Source organism: Hyla sarda, chromosome 2 (genome assembly GCF_029499605.1).
Source record: "Hyla sarda isolate aHylSar1 chromosome 2, aHylSar1.hap1, whole genome shotgun sequence".
NCBI lineage: Eukaryota > Metazoa > Chordata > Amphibia > Anura > Hylidae > Hyla > Hyla sarda.
Window position 1 is genome coordinate 265,768,422 of NC_079190.1, and position 14,766 is coordinate 265,783,187.

The 14,766-nt window shown below is 42.4% G+C and overlaps 2 protein-coding genes across 2 annotated transcripts in view; one reads left to right on the forward strand and one right to left on the reverse strand.

Moving 5' to 3' along the window:
* The window catches only part of SF3A3 (splicing factor 3a subunit 3), an 84,478-nt gene extending 78,223 nt beyond the window's left edge, over positions 1-6,255 (reverse strand). The window contains exon 1 of the mRNA XM_056557118.1: positions 6,164-6,255. The gene's annotated coding sequence lies outside the window, so the exon portion shown is untranslated. The remainder of the gene's footprint in view (positions 1-6,163) is intronic.
* Positions 6,256-10,215: 3,960 nt separating this feature from the next.
* LOC130356076 (E3 ubiquitin/ISG15 ligase TRIM25-like) lies at positions 10,216-12,457 on the forward strand. Its single transcript, XM_056557116.1, has one exon. It carries the CDS (start codon positions 10,221-10,223, stop codon positions 11,775-11,777), a length of 1,557 nt encoding a protein of 518 aa, XP_056413091.1. The 5' UTR covers positions 10,216-10,220; the 3' UTR covers positions 11,778-12,457.
* The last annotated feature ends 2,309 nt before the right edge of the window (positions 12,458-14,766 follow it).

Genomic DNA, 14,766 nt, shown 5'->3' on the forward strand with positions numbered 1-14,766 from the left:
TAGTGCCAAAGCTTTCTGCTGCTGAATATCCTCTGCCGAAAGAATGAGCTTGGTCATTCTTTCAAAAGAATACATTGCCGACTTTGGGGAATGACAGTGTTCCTGTGCCAACTGATTCAGTCACTGCCGGCCACTCTTGAAATCTCTGCCCAGAATATTTGTTCAAGAAATAGAACCCACCTCAAAAAGTACACTAAACCTTCTATTCAGAAAAGAAACAAGTTATTGGGGGAGATTTGATCAAAACCTGTCCAGAGGAAAAGTTGCTAATAGCAACTAATCAGATTGTTTATTTTTATTTTGCAGAGGCCTTTTCAAAAATGAAAGAAGCAATCAAATTGGTTGCTATGAGCAACTTTTCCTCCGGACAAGTTTTTGATAAATCTCCATAGTTTCTAATTGGTGGATGTAGCCCTCCTTCACTGCACCTCTTTGGGCTTCAGGGGGATCTCCCTATCAGCAGTCTACTCAGCTTCCAGAGCCTGAATGGTTCTAAACATCTGTTAAGGTTGTGCAAACTTATTTGAAATTTCTGTTTTCTTACAATTGAGTCTTCTTAGGGCCCATTCACATGGCAACATTTCTGAGTGGAATTCAGCTTCAAAACTCTGCTCAAAATTCCGGTGCAGTAGACTCCCAGTGATTTGGTTGCACTATGCTCGCAGCATATTTTTCCATTGTGGAAAATACTTCAGCGGAAATTCAAATTCTGGATCCTTTTTGCGAAATCAGTTTAGATATACATTGGCGTCTATGGAGATGGCACAACATAGTCCTAGTGCCTACAGATTAAGTCAGCACCTGTGGTGCACAGAATGTCCATCTGGGTGGGTGTTCTACCATGAGAATGAGCCCGTACAGGCAACTTTCTGCTGCAGTGAATTTCTGTTTCTGGCAGAGCTCCAGCTGTTTTGCAAACCTATATATTAAACTATATGGGGCCACAGAGGCACCTTTAACTGTATTTGGGGGAAAAGAGTAGGCCGGTAACTATATATGGGAGTACAGAGGGGTATATATTTGTACATTTACATGATAACTGTTTTCCAGTGTGGGTTTATGCCGCTGCAGGTGTTCGTCCATCAATTTTCCCCAGAATAAGGGTGCATTCCCACGTGGCGTATTTTGCTGTGTATTTGCTGCGTATTTGCTGCTGCGTATTTTCCTACCCATTGACTTCAACAAGGAAAATAAAATACGCAGCAGCAAATACGCAGCAAATACGCCGTGTGGGAACGTACCCTAAAAGCTGCAGCAGATCCTATTAAGGCCAATGTAATTTGCTGTGGGTTTTCCTCTGTGAAATTTCACCAAGGAAAATCGCCTGCGGAACAGCCACAGCAGAAAACATGCTTGTGACTGTCCGTGTGCACCTGTATATGTGGGGCACAAAGGGGGCCTACAACTTTATATGGGAGGGGAAATATTACTATGTGGGGCAATACACAAGGTATAATGACTTATGGATGTCAATGTGTAAATATTGGCAAATTTTAAGGGGAATTTTGTATCCCTAATAGTCATGTCTAGTGGTAACCAGGCACTGCTCATTGACTTCTCAATACTATTACTACAGTGAAGTACAATATTAAAAGGATCATGTTATAGAGCAGGGGTCAAGTTCTGGATAAAAGGGTAGGTACTCACCCAAGATTTCAAACTATATATACACCTACAGATCATGGGCAAGGCAATTTTCTACAACTACCTATATATATTTTTTTTTCATAAAGCTACTAGAGAACAGTAGTATACAAGAAATCTTCTCTCCCTACATATTACCATCATATTGTTACGTACCAAATCCACTATACCAAGGCCAATATTACCAGTATACAAGGGCCAAATGTGGTGTCCCATCACCAGTAGCTGTCCCGTGGTTTTGGACTGTCTCGGGCAGCTTGGCAGCACAAGGTGTTGGGCCCACTAAAGTTATGTTGGCAGATTCATAATGTATAGCTGGTAATATGAGAATAATATATTTTCCTAAATTTTATTTCATTATTGTTCTATGTCTATATGTTTTTCAAGTAATTGGGCCTTTAAGGGTGTTACCCATGAGACCCCAAAAGTCTACCCTGTTAGTCAGTCTCCCTAGTTTAGTGGCTCCTGAGCAACAGCTTAGCTCAGGTGTGCTGTGTGTCGTGTGCTCTTAGGAGAAGCCTACTTCAAGTCTAGTTTCTCAACTGGTCATCCTGCAAGTGTTTGTTACTCGCAACGAGAGAATTCATGCCTCTGCGGTCTCCAGTACCTTGGCAAGACCCTAGCAACCAGGATTTAATCTACAATCTCAAGTCAATATAATTCTGTCCAGTGAAAGCACCACAAGTCTCAGCAAGGCAACAGGGCTCCCAAGGGGTTACGCTACACTCTCACACCAGGGCCTAGCTGTACGTGTAATACCATCTGTTATCCGTAACCTGTCGGTGTGTTCATTTACTTCCTGTGTCTGGCCCAGGAGAAACTGTCTCCAACCTCAGACCATGTATAGGATAACGGTGCCCTGGCGTCACGAAGTGATCATGTATTTCCACCAACACCACCTCGTGTCTCCACACAAATAATGCTTCCATATCAGATAATAATACTGCCACATACAGAACAATACCACCTTACTATTAACTCCTTAAAGGGGTACTCCGGTGGTCAATGTGTTTTTCCGTTTTTGACCTACCCTATTTGTTTTGTTTCATTTCTATTCTTGTTGTTTAGCCTACTCTATTTCCGTTTTTTGTTGTCTTTTTATCCCCACTTTGTTTTCCTATCTTTGCTTCTATTTCCTGTTTCTTGCTGTGCTGAAAACTACAAATCTCAGCATGCCACATGCCTTGCTGGTTTGGGGCGGCTCCTTTTTTTGTTTTGTTTGTTTGTTCCGCCCTTTACCCACCCTACTATTTTCCCGGATCGGCCCCCTTGTACACAGCACACTAATATAATCAGCCTTGGTTGGGATACACTGTCATACACACACAAAAGGGACTACAACTCCCAGCATGTGTCATTCAGGAGTCTTCAGTCTGTGGTATAACATCAGCATGCTGCCTCTGTAGTCTCCTGGGGGTTGTAGTTCACCCAGGGCCGTTTGAAGGAATTTGGAGGCCCCAAGCAAAATAGACATGGAGCCCCCCCCACGCAAAGCCTACAGGAACCACAGCATAGCCATACAGTTTAAGTTTACCCACAATTTATATAAATAAAAAAGGAGGATAACATTGCAATTTTCATGCACTGTGCAAATACTGCTGTTGCATTTAATGTGCATGAAATTTGAACATTTTCAATAAATGAACATTTGCGAAAAACTCAACTATGGTACAGTGGTGTTTTTTGCAAATGTTTAATGTATATTTGATACAATTTAGTACCCCCAGATTAAACCCCTCCCCACAGTAGGCAGGTAGTACCCCTAGATTAACCCCCTCCCCCCAGCAGGCAGGTAGTACCCCCAGATTAACCCCCGTAGGCATGTAGCACCCCCACATTAACCCCCTCCCCCCACCCTGTAGGAAGGTAGTACCCCCACATTAACCCACTCCCCCCAGTAGGCAGGTAGTACCCCCCGCACCCCGGGTGGGAGTTCATCTGGGGGTGCTACCTTCCTACTGGGGGGAAGAGGGGGTTAATCTGGGGGTACTACCTTCCTACAGTAGGCAGGTAGTACCCCAGATTAACCCCCTCCCCCCAGTAGGCAGGTAGTTCCCTCAGATTAACCCCCCCCCCCAGTAGGCAGGTAGTACCCCAGATTAACCCCCCCCTGTAGGCAGGTAGTACCCCCTGTACCCTAGGAGGGGGTTCATCTGGGGGTGTTACCTTCCTACTGGAGGGGAGGGCTTAATCTGGGGGTACTACCTGACTATTGGGGGGCCCAGATTAACTCCCTCCTCACCCAGTAGGAAGGTAGTACCCCAGATTAACCCCCCCCCCAGTAGGCAGGTAGTACCCCCTGTACCCCAGGAGGGGTTCATCTGGGGGTGCTACCTTACTACTGGGGGGAGGGGGTTAATCTGGGGGTACTACCTGACTACTGGGGTCCCAGATTAACCCCCCACCCAGTAGGCAGGTAGTACCCCCCAGATTAACCCCCTTCCCCCCCAATAGGCAGGTAGTACCCCAGACTAAACCCCTCCCCTCCCCCCAGACCCAGTAGGCAAGTAGTTAGGGGTACTCACCCCAGTCAGAGTCACTGAAATGTAACTAACGCCACACGACGCGCACAGTCATGTGACACGTCATGTGACGCACGAACGTACGAAGTCCGGACCGGAGGTGAGCCGGGGCGGGGCACAAAAAGGAGCCGGAGGCAGCGACTTCAGTCTCTGCCTCCCGCTCCAGACAAGCTCTAGCACTGCTGGCTCGGCAGGCCGACAGGGCGAGCTGCCTGCTGAACGGGACAGGGAAGGAGGACAGGCAAACACAGGCTCTGCTTCGGGGCCCTGGGCCAGCTCGGGGCCCCAAGCAATTGCTTGGTTTGCTTGTCCTCTTCCGACGGGCCTGAGTTCACCACACCTCTGTAGGGCATACACCAGTGTTTCCCAACCAGGGTGCCTCCAGGTGTTGCAAAACTACAACTCCCAGCATGCCCTGACAGCCTTTGGGCATGCTAGAAGTTGTAGTTTTGCAACAGCTGGAGGCACACTGATTGGGAAACACTGGTGTAACATGATGTGTATGCTGAATAGGCTAGAACAGTGTTTCCCAACCTGTGTACCTCCAGCTGTTACAAATCTACAACTCCCAGCATGCCCAAAGTCTGTCAGGGCATGCTGGGAGTTGTAGTTTTGCAACAGCTGGAGGCACACTGGTTTGTAAACACTAGCATACACACACAACAGGGACTACAACTTCCAGCATGTGTCATTCAGGAGTCCCCCCACCCCCTTCACAACCTGTGCAGAGGAAAACTTGCCCAGTTGCCCATAGCACCCAATCAGCTTGCTACTTTCATTTTTATGAAGGTCTGTGGAAAAAAAACAATTTTGCTTGTTTTTTGCGCCACCAATTGTACTTTGTAATGACATCAGTCGTTTTACAAAAAAAAATCTATGAAGAAACCAAAAAAAATAAATTTGTGGGACCAAATTGAAGAAAAAAACGCCATTTTGAACTTTTGGGGCCTTCCGTTTCTACGCAGGGCAATTTTTCGGTAAAAATTACACCTTATCTTATTGTCCATACAATTAAAATGATATCCTACTTATATAGATTTAGATTTTTGTTTTACTTCTGGTGAAAATTTATAACTGTTTGCACGAAAATTTGAACTTTTAAAAATGTCCTCTTCTGAAGCTTATAACTTTTTTATTTTTCTGCATACAGGGTGGTATGAGGGCTAATTTTTTTGCACCATGATCTGAAGCTTTTATCAGTACCATTTGTGTGATTTTTTTTTTAATGCTATTCAAAGTGACCAAAAATACAAAATTTGGGACTTTGGAATTTTCTTACGTGTATGCAATTGACCATGCAGTATATTTTTATAGTTTGGACATTTACGCACGTGGCGATACCACTTATGTTTATTTTTGTTTACATTTCATTTTTTTGAATGGGAAAAGGGGGGTGTTTCAAACTTTTATTAGGGATGGGGTTAATTCACATTTATTTAACTTTTTTTTTTAACACATCTATAGCCCACATAGGGGAATATAACATGCAATCTTCTGATTGCATACACTGATCAATGCTCTGCCATAGCATAGCATTGATTAGTGTTATCGGAGCTCCATTGCTCCAGCCTGGACACCGAGGAGGAAGGTAGGGACCCTCCTTTTGTGTCCTCAGCTGATCAGGAGATCACTGTTTTACCGCAGTGATCCCGATCAGCCCGACTGAGCTGCCGGGAAGCATTTTTTTTTACATTTTAGATGCAGAGATCAAAGTTTAAGGGGTTAATACTGGACATCACCACGATCTCTGGTATCTCTGGATCTCTGATGTCTGGTATTACCCACACGTCCCAGGTGGGTACAGACCCGATATGACGCAGGGACAGACCCGATATGACGCAGGGTCAGCTTGCATACAGGTACACCCTGCATCCTTAAAAGGTTAAATAATAAAAATCCACTATGCAAAGATAAAGATATAATATTCCTCCCCCAATGACCTATATAGTGATGCATACCAGCTGTACACAGGTTCTGCAAACTATACAAGTACTCACAGTGCAGTTACATCCAGTGACTCACAGGAACATCCTTTCTGATCAGAAATGTCCTTTCCTTTTCTTCCAGCCCAGACAATTATAAAGACTTTTTCCAGCCATGACTTCTCTATGTAGAATATGTCAGAAAATCAGTTTAGGCTTCTCATTCCAGCATCTCCTCACTTCTATACAAATTCCCCATCTATATTGTCCCTCACAATCACAATAATAATACCCCCATATAGCAATTAGGTCTTTCTGTGCCCCCATAAAGTAGTTTGGTCCCTCTGTGGCTCTATACAGCAGTTGGGGCATCTCTGTGCCCTCAAAGATCAATTAGCCCTATAAAGTAAATAGGCCCCTCTGTTCTCTCATATAGTAGATAGGATCAATTTGCCCCATTTAGTGAATAGGAGCCCTCTGTGCCCCCTTAAAGTGGATAGCCTCCTTCTGTGCCATCATATATTGGATAGCCCCCTTATGGTGGATAGGCCTTTTACCTCATGTAGTATTCAGCCCCCATACAGCCCCCATAACGTGAACTAGCCCCTCTTTGCTCATATATATTGGATCAGCCCCGACACTGTGCCTCCATCTAGTGAATAGGCCCCACAATCTGCCCTATATAGTGAATTGGCCTCTGGTCCCATGTATTATTAGGCGCCCACACAACCCCCAAAGTGGAGCCCCTCCATATATAATGAAAAGTGCCCCTACCCTGTGTCCCTCATATAGTAAATAGTTCCCTCTGGGTAGTGGGTAGGCCCTCTCTGTGCCCTCGTAAGGTGAAAAGACCTCCAACAGGCATATGTATGTTATCCTGGACCAAAACAGTTACATAAACAATTGCATATAACATCCAGGCCCCACAATGCATCAAGAAAGAAAACAAGAACTTGTGCTCACATGGACAATTAAGCAAATTGATGTATGCATATAAACTATCTAACATGTCTAACATGTATAACCCATAGTCATGGTGAGAAAGCAAACACCAAAATGACCACTAATGCACAATAATGCAATAAATGGCAGGTGCTGTATAGGTGCCAATGGGACCCACGGTGTTTCAGTAAGGATGCCGGGACTGCATACACCTCAGTACGGGGGAAGCTAACCCCACTTGTTCTGCCTCCAGCCACAGAGGAGTGCCTTGCAATTGTTTGGGCCTTGCAAAAACTACAGCCCTACCTGTATATACGCCAGTTTACCGTTTTTTTTTCTTTCTTCAAAGTTTAGAATTTTTTTTAATTACTAAAACATGGCGGAAATGGTGTAATCAGGTCCGCCTAAAGTATCACAATAACATGTAAGTTTGACCAGAAAGTTATATGCTTGAAAAAGAAAACCCCCAAATTTCAATCTGCAAATTTTTTTTTCAATTTCACCTCACAAATTTTTGTTTTTGTTTCGGAGCACAAGTTATGGAAAAATGAAAGGTGTCATTAAAAATGCACTATTGGTCAAGCAAAAACAAGTCCTCATATGGGTCTGTAGATAGAAAATAAGAGTTATGGCTATTATAGGGTGAGGAGGAAAAAATGAAAGTGCAAAAACTACGGTAAATAAATCAAGGAATAAAGACCCTATCTATGTACTATTTTGGTTGAAATGTTGTGTACCAGGACAAGTGGATTTTCATGAGGGACAAGTTGATTGTGTTTCGTTTTAGTCCCTTGGACAAGTATTTTTTTTCTTTTATTTCCACAACCCTGTATAATCATAGTATTTGGAAACTGTATAACATATTTAGAGGTATATTATGCAAAGGATATGGTATTCTAACTGTCTATGAGAAAACAGGGTCAGAACATTTCTAAAATTGTAAGTTTTAGGCTAGGTTCACACTATGGAATTTCCACCTGCAATTCCGCTTTGAAATTGCAGGCAGAAATTCCGCTTACTAAAATGTATAGTATAGTGAATGGGTTTCCGTTCACAAATTCACACTTCGGAATTTGTGAACGGAAAATCTGCTTGGAAATTTCCGCCTGAAGAATGGCATTGCTCATTTTTCAGGAGGAAATACTCACCGAAAACATTGCAGTCTACTGGAGACTGCAGTGTCCGCGCGGTCCTAATCAGTCAGCGCTGGCTGCACTCAGGACTCTCAGTCCTTTCTTCAGCAGCTAAGAATATTCTTAGCTGCTGAAGAAAGGACTGAGACAGTCCTGAAACGCGTCCAGCGTCCCCCTAATAACCATTGAGACCACCAGTTTATTTGCCCTGCTCAGCAATTAGCAGTCCGATACCGGGAAACATAACTGTCAATCACCCGGCACCCAGTAATGGAGACATACGCGCCTCATTGCCACGAGGACGCCACCGGCTTAGCAACATACTCACCTGCAGAACCGCTGCAGTACCACCACCCGGAACCCACTGTAATCCAGCATTACCACCGTGGGAGACGGCCGAGTCTCCGGTGATGCTGTCTCACGCCAAGAGAGCCACCTATTGATAACACACTGTGGGATTTCATAGCGCAACTGGAGGAGATCGCAGCATCCCCGTAAAGTCCAGTGCATCAGTGCCCGGGAGCGGTGAGATACAAAGTATCCAAAGATATGAATGCATATTTACAGTGACTGTACACAAGCATATATGTTGACCATTATCTGCTGACAGCAAGTATATGAACATTATTTGCAAAGGTGTTCGATTGCGATCTACTGCTACAGCCGGACACATTTAAATGGTTGCTATGGGTTACTAACCAAAACCTATATGGTTGCTATTGGTTACAACTATACTGGAATCTGTTATCATTTGCAGTACTTTTTGAGAGAGGACAGAATTGACTATTGTGGATGAAATAAGACTCTCCCACCCAGATATTCTCTCCCTGTATAGTTATATCCTATTAGAGGTTTTAAATATACTTTTCCATGGTGGTCCTAATTTTAAATTTTTAACACATTGTGGTATACTTATATTTCAGATAATACTAGTTGGTGCTGCGCCTACACAAGGGCCCTGTGAGACGCAGACGCCACTATTTATATTTATTTTCATGTATTTTATATTATATTGTCACACTATATAATAAAAAATACATTTAATTACTATCTGTCCAGTTGTCTCAAACCCTGAGCCCTAACATATATATATTTCTATAGACAAACTACTTCTTGACACCTTGGGTATAGGTGTCTAATTAGGCAGCCCGGGTTTATTTGGTGGGTAGTTAGACAAGAGCCTCTCCAACTCCTTTATACTATTAGATTTGTAAATTACTTCTATTAAAAAAATCTTAATCCTTCCATTACATTTTATGGGCTGTATACTACAAAGGAAATGCTTTTCTTTTTGGATTTCTATGATGTCACGACCACAGTGCTCTCTGCTGACCTCTGCTGTCCATTTTAGGAACTGTCATGAGCAGCATATGTTTATGGGGATTTTCTCCTGCTCTGGACAGTTCCAAATATGGACAGCAGAGGTCAGCAGAGAGCACTGTGGTCGTGACATCAGAGAAATCCAAAAGGAAAAGCATTTCTTCTGTAGTATATAGCCCATAAAAAGTACTGGAAGGATTAAGATTTTTTCAGTAATTTACAAATCTGTTTAACTTTCTGGCACCAGTTGATAAAAAAAAAAAAGTTTTCCACAGGAGTACCCCTATAATAGAATTGCCACATTGCCAATCCAGCCTTGAACACTCAGTGACATCTGGCCACCTTACCAACACTTGACAGACCATATTGTTTCATGTGCTTCTTTTTTTTTTTACCTGTTTTTGGGCAATCCCACTGATGATGCTGGCATGCTGGCATAGAAAAGACATCTGGAATATCAAGTTAGGGTTACTGCTAGCTTTTATTGGAGGCACTTTTGAAGGGATTAAATAGGATGTCCTTCCAGTGGCGTCATTTTCACAAACTACATCTTTCAAGAGTTGCTGCTTCTGGCCAGACATTACAAATCAATATAAATAGTGAGGAATGTTGTTTTCTAGCTTGTCCAAGTTCACCTGGGTTGCTCAGAGTTAATATTATTCTCGATGTTAAATGTAGCTCCACCTTAAACTGTGTAACATTGCTGTTAGTTTCGTTTCTTCTTGGTGCAGATAAAGATGGCTTCGTCTGATTTAAGTGAAGAGCTGATCTGTTCTATTTGCCTCTGCACATACAACAACCCAGTAATGCTAAGATGTGGCCATAACTTCTGTAAGGTCTGTATATCTGATACATTTGCCAGGAAAAGAAGATCTGGGATTTACTCTTGTCCTGAATGCAGAACTGAGTTTAAGGCTTATCCTGCCTTGCAAAAGAACCTGAAGTTGTGCAATATTGTAGACCATTATCACTCTATTCAAGAGATTCCGCAAGAAATGGAGACGCACTGTACATATTGTTTGCCCTCAATAGTGCCTGCTGTTAAGACCTGCCTACGTTGTGATGCCTCATTTTGTGAGCTTCATCTGAAGAACCACAGTAAGTCTGCAGACCACATCATGATTGAACCCATTGGTTCCCATAAGGACAAAAAATGTCCTGTCCACAATGAACTCATAAAATATTTTTGTGTCCAAGATTCTTCATTGCTGTGTACTAGCTGTACTATGAACTGGAAGCACAAAGGCCATAAGACAGAGCTGCTGAATGAGGCAAGTGAGAAAGAGAAAGAACGACTGCAAAAGTTTATCAAACAGTTGTCTTCAATAACAGACAAAGCAGAAAAAAGATACTGGCAGGTAGAGGAAAACCGTAACAACATCCAGCAAAAATCAGCTGGTCTGAAAAAAAGGGTCACCAGTCTTTTTGGAGACATCAGAAGTGAAGTTAATGATCTTGAAAATAGAGTCCTTGAAGAAATCACTAGGCAAGAAACTTGCTTATCTGGCTCATGCTCTGATCGCATTGAAGAGATTGATAAACAGATACAAGAAACATACAGGAGAAAGCGCCAAATCGATGAAGTATGCAAAATCACAGATCCGCTGATGTTTTTGAAACAAAGCAACGTAAGTACTGCTGTTGAGCAAGAATCACCATTTTATACTGAAAACCTGAATGAAGAGTTAATAACTGTGACCTTGGTGAGGGCTTTGAACAAGCTATCTGAAGTTATTCCTGAAGTGAAGAAAAAGTATGAATTTAATGTGATAGACTCTTCTGATATGATCCTGAATGTCAACACAGCAAACTCTTACCTTGCTCTCTCATTCGATCTAAAGAAAGCCATTGATACTGACAAAGAAAAATCAAGGTCCTTTCACCCTGAAAGATTCACCACTCAGCAAGTTTTAGCCACCAAGAGGTTCAGTTCGGGAAAGCATTACTGGGAAATTCAAACCAGTGACTGTGGAGAATGGTGCGTTGGTGTCACCTATAACAGTGTCAAGAGAAAGGAACATAATTCCCTTATCGGAAGAAATCCCAAATCCTGGTGCTTGAACTGGTCTGATGAAGAACTTACAGCAGATCATGATGATGAATCACATTATGTACACTCCTCAGTATCCGCACCAAATGTTGGAATATACCTGGACTATGATGGTGGGGTCGTATCCTTCTATAAGTTGTCTGGCTCGGTCCAACACCTATACACATTTTCTGCTCATTTCACTGAACCTCTTTATGCAGCATTTTATTTAAATGATGACGCATGGATTAAAATTGCAAAGTAAAAAAACTGGTGTTGAAGAAAAAGCAGGAGCTATGCAATTCTAACGTGCTAAACTAGTACACACCTTATTAGCACTAGATGTTTAACCATTCCCTTATGGCTGATTTTTTTGTCTCTAAGTATGATCTGCAGTATAAATTATTGATTAATGCAATATCTTGATTATTGAGAGTTTGATTTATTTTTTTCAATCATTTATTTTGATAAGGGTCCAGTGTGTATAAAAGATTTTATTTTTGGAAATCTTTCTTTTTTATAATCTGTAATGCAATTTTCTTTGTAATTTTTTTTTTTTTTTTGTAAGATATTGCCTGTCCTAGACAGAAATTAAAAAAATACCCTACTAGGGCATTCTAAAGAATTAGAGAGACCCTCTAATTATCACACTGTAGTAAAAACCAACACGTTTCATTTGGGTATGTGTAGTGCTTTAACAGTGCAGAACATTGTACAATGTTTTTACCAATAAGACTTTATAGGTAAATCCAGTTTAATTAATAAGAGGCAGGCAAAAGAAAATAGACCAGGCACTGAAAGGGTTAAGGCACTTAGTTAGGTAGCCACTAAAATCAGCCATTAAAAGCTGAAGCGGTCTAGTTATACAGGTCGAGGGGGGTGCTCAGTGTCATAAATTCAAGCAGTATATGTCCAACAATGCACAGAAGAAAAAAGAGACACGTCAACTCACCCATAAGACTTCTGTGACTGGTTTGATTTATTCCGGCATCGGGGCAAATTCAACAGTGGATAGACATGCTACAGCATGGAGCAGGGACTGGCAACATTTCACGTCAAATGACGCTTCTTCCGGCCCACTCTCCCCCTGCTCCATGCTGTAGCATGTCTATCCACTGTTGAATTTGCCCCGATGCCGGAAAAAATCAAACCAGTCACAGAAGTCTTATGGGTGAGTTGCCGTGTCTCTTTTTTTCTTCTTTGCATTGTTGACCAGTTTAATTAATGCTCTTTTTATCTATGCTCATTTTGAAATAGATAACCAATTTATTTGTGTGTGTAATAAATGGTGGATATTATTTAGAAAATGAAATCGACTAACATAAAATCAATAAATTGAAATGATAAATTCAACACAGTAAATGTGTGAGAGTATTTTATCATAGTCTTTTTTGTTTGTTATATGTCAGCAAATTTCCAGGCAACCTTTGTGACTATAGTTTCACTTGGCAGTAGGAAAATATGGGTAACCTGCCAGACTCTGTACACACACATACACAAAGATTGTTGTCAATAAGCCCTTAGTTTAAAATAGAGCAACTGGCAAAACAAGTCTGTATAGTCTCTTCTCACCAGGGCCGGACTGGCAATCGGGCACAGCGGGCATTTGCCCGGTGGGCCAGGCCGTCCAGTGGGCTGTCTGCCTCGACGCAATGTTTAAAAACATTTTTTTTTCTTTCTAAGTTTGCGGCTCCAGCCGCACTTACCCCTCCTCCTGCTGCAGCAGATTTGCTGGAGGCAAACGTGCGCCGCGTAGGCACGATGTTTGCTTGCTCCTTGCGCCCAGGAAGAAGTGGAGGCCGGCAAGCAGATGGGAGTCGGCGCTCCTTATCTGCCTCTGACCCCAACATCCGCGGCAACATATTCCTGGCTGTGGTGGCGTAGCGGAGGCCCCCGCCAGGGGGGGGGTCCTTCTATGTAGGGGCCCCCAGCAGTGCCCCCCCTCCGAACTACAAACCCCCGCCCCAGGCACCTCCCGCACCCCCGGGCTGCGCTGCTGTAGCACGGGCCTTTGCTTTGGCCTACCCAGGGCACTAGAGCTTCCGTGCGGCTTAGCGCTGCCTCAGACCATGGATCCCCGGGACATGATCACCCTGAACTCACGGCATATGCAGGTGAGGAGGCCGAGGACTGGGGGGCAAGGAGGTTATGTATCATGTGTATGTATGATGTTTGCATGTATGTGTTATGTGAGGTGTGTGTATGATTTATGTGTGAGTATATGTATTATGTGTGTATGTATTATTGCGTTTGTGTATGTATGATGTGTGTACAGTGTGTGAGTATGTATGATGTGTGTACAGTGTGTAAGTATGTATGTAATGTATGATGTGTATGTATGATGTGTGTACAGTGTGAGTATGTATGTAATGTATGATGTGTATGTAATGTATAATGTGTGTACAGTGTGAGTATGTATATAATGTATGATGTGTATGTAATGTGTGATGTGGGGGCGGCGGCTGGTATATGTATGATGTGTGTGTATATGTATGATATGTGTGTAGAATGTGTATGTATGATGTTTGCATGTATGTGTTATGTGAGGTGTGTGTATGATTTATGTGTGAGTAAATGTATTATGTGTGTAAGTATTATTGCGTTTGTGTATGTATGATGTGTGTACAGTGTGTGAGTATGTATGATGTGTGTACAGTGTGTAAGTATGTATGTAATGTATGATGTATATGTATGATGTGTGCACAGTGTGAGTATGTATGTAATGTATGATGTGTATGTAATGTATAATGTGTGTACAGTGTGAGTATGTATATAATGTATGATGTGTATGTAATGTGTGATGTGGGGGCAGCGGCTGGTATATGTATGATGTGTGTGTATATGTATGATATGTGTGTAGAATGTGTATGTATGATGTGTGTATATATGTATGATATGTGTGTAGAATGTGTATGTATGATGTGAGTAAGATGTGTGCGTATGTATGATGTGTTTATGTATGAAATATGAATATGCATGATGTGTGTATGCTTGATGTGTGTATGTATGATGTGTGTAAGCTAGACAGATGTATGTATGTTTTATGTATGTATGTATTTATGTACGATGTGTGTATGTATTTTACACATTTTACATGCGGAAATTCAGCACAATTAACACCATTTGAACATGACCTCAGGGGTATGCAGTGGACAGAGAGCTCTGGAGGAGGTGAACAGAGAAAGGCAGAGGAGTCTGGAGGAGGAGTACATAGGGGTCAGGAGGAGGACAGAGGGGTCAGGAGGAGGAGGACA

What these genes read in the sequence shown, in the direction of transcription:
- LOC130356076 (XM_056557116.1), top strand. Translation starts at nt 10,221, where the DNA reads ATGGCTTCGTCTGATTTAAGTGAAGAGCTGATCTGTTCTATTTGCCTC.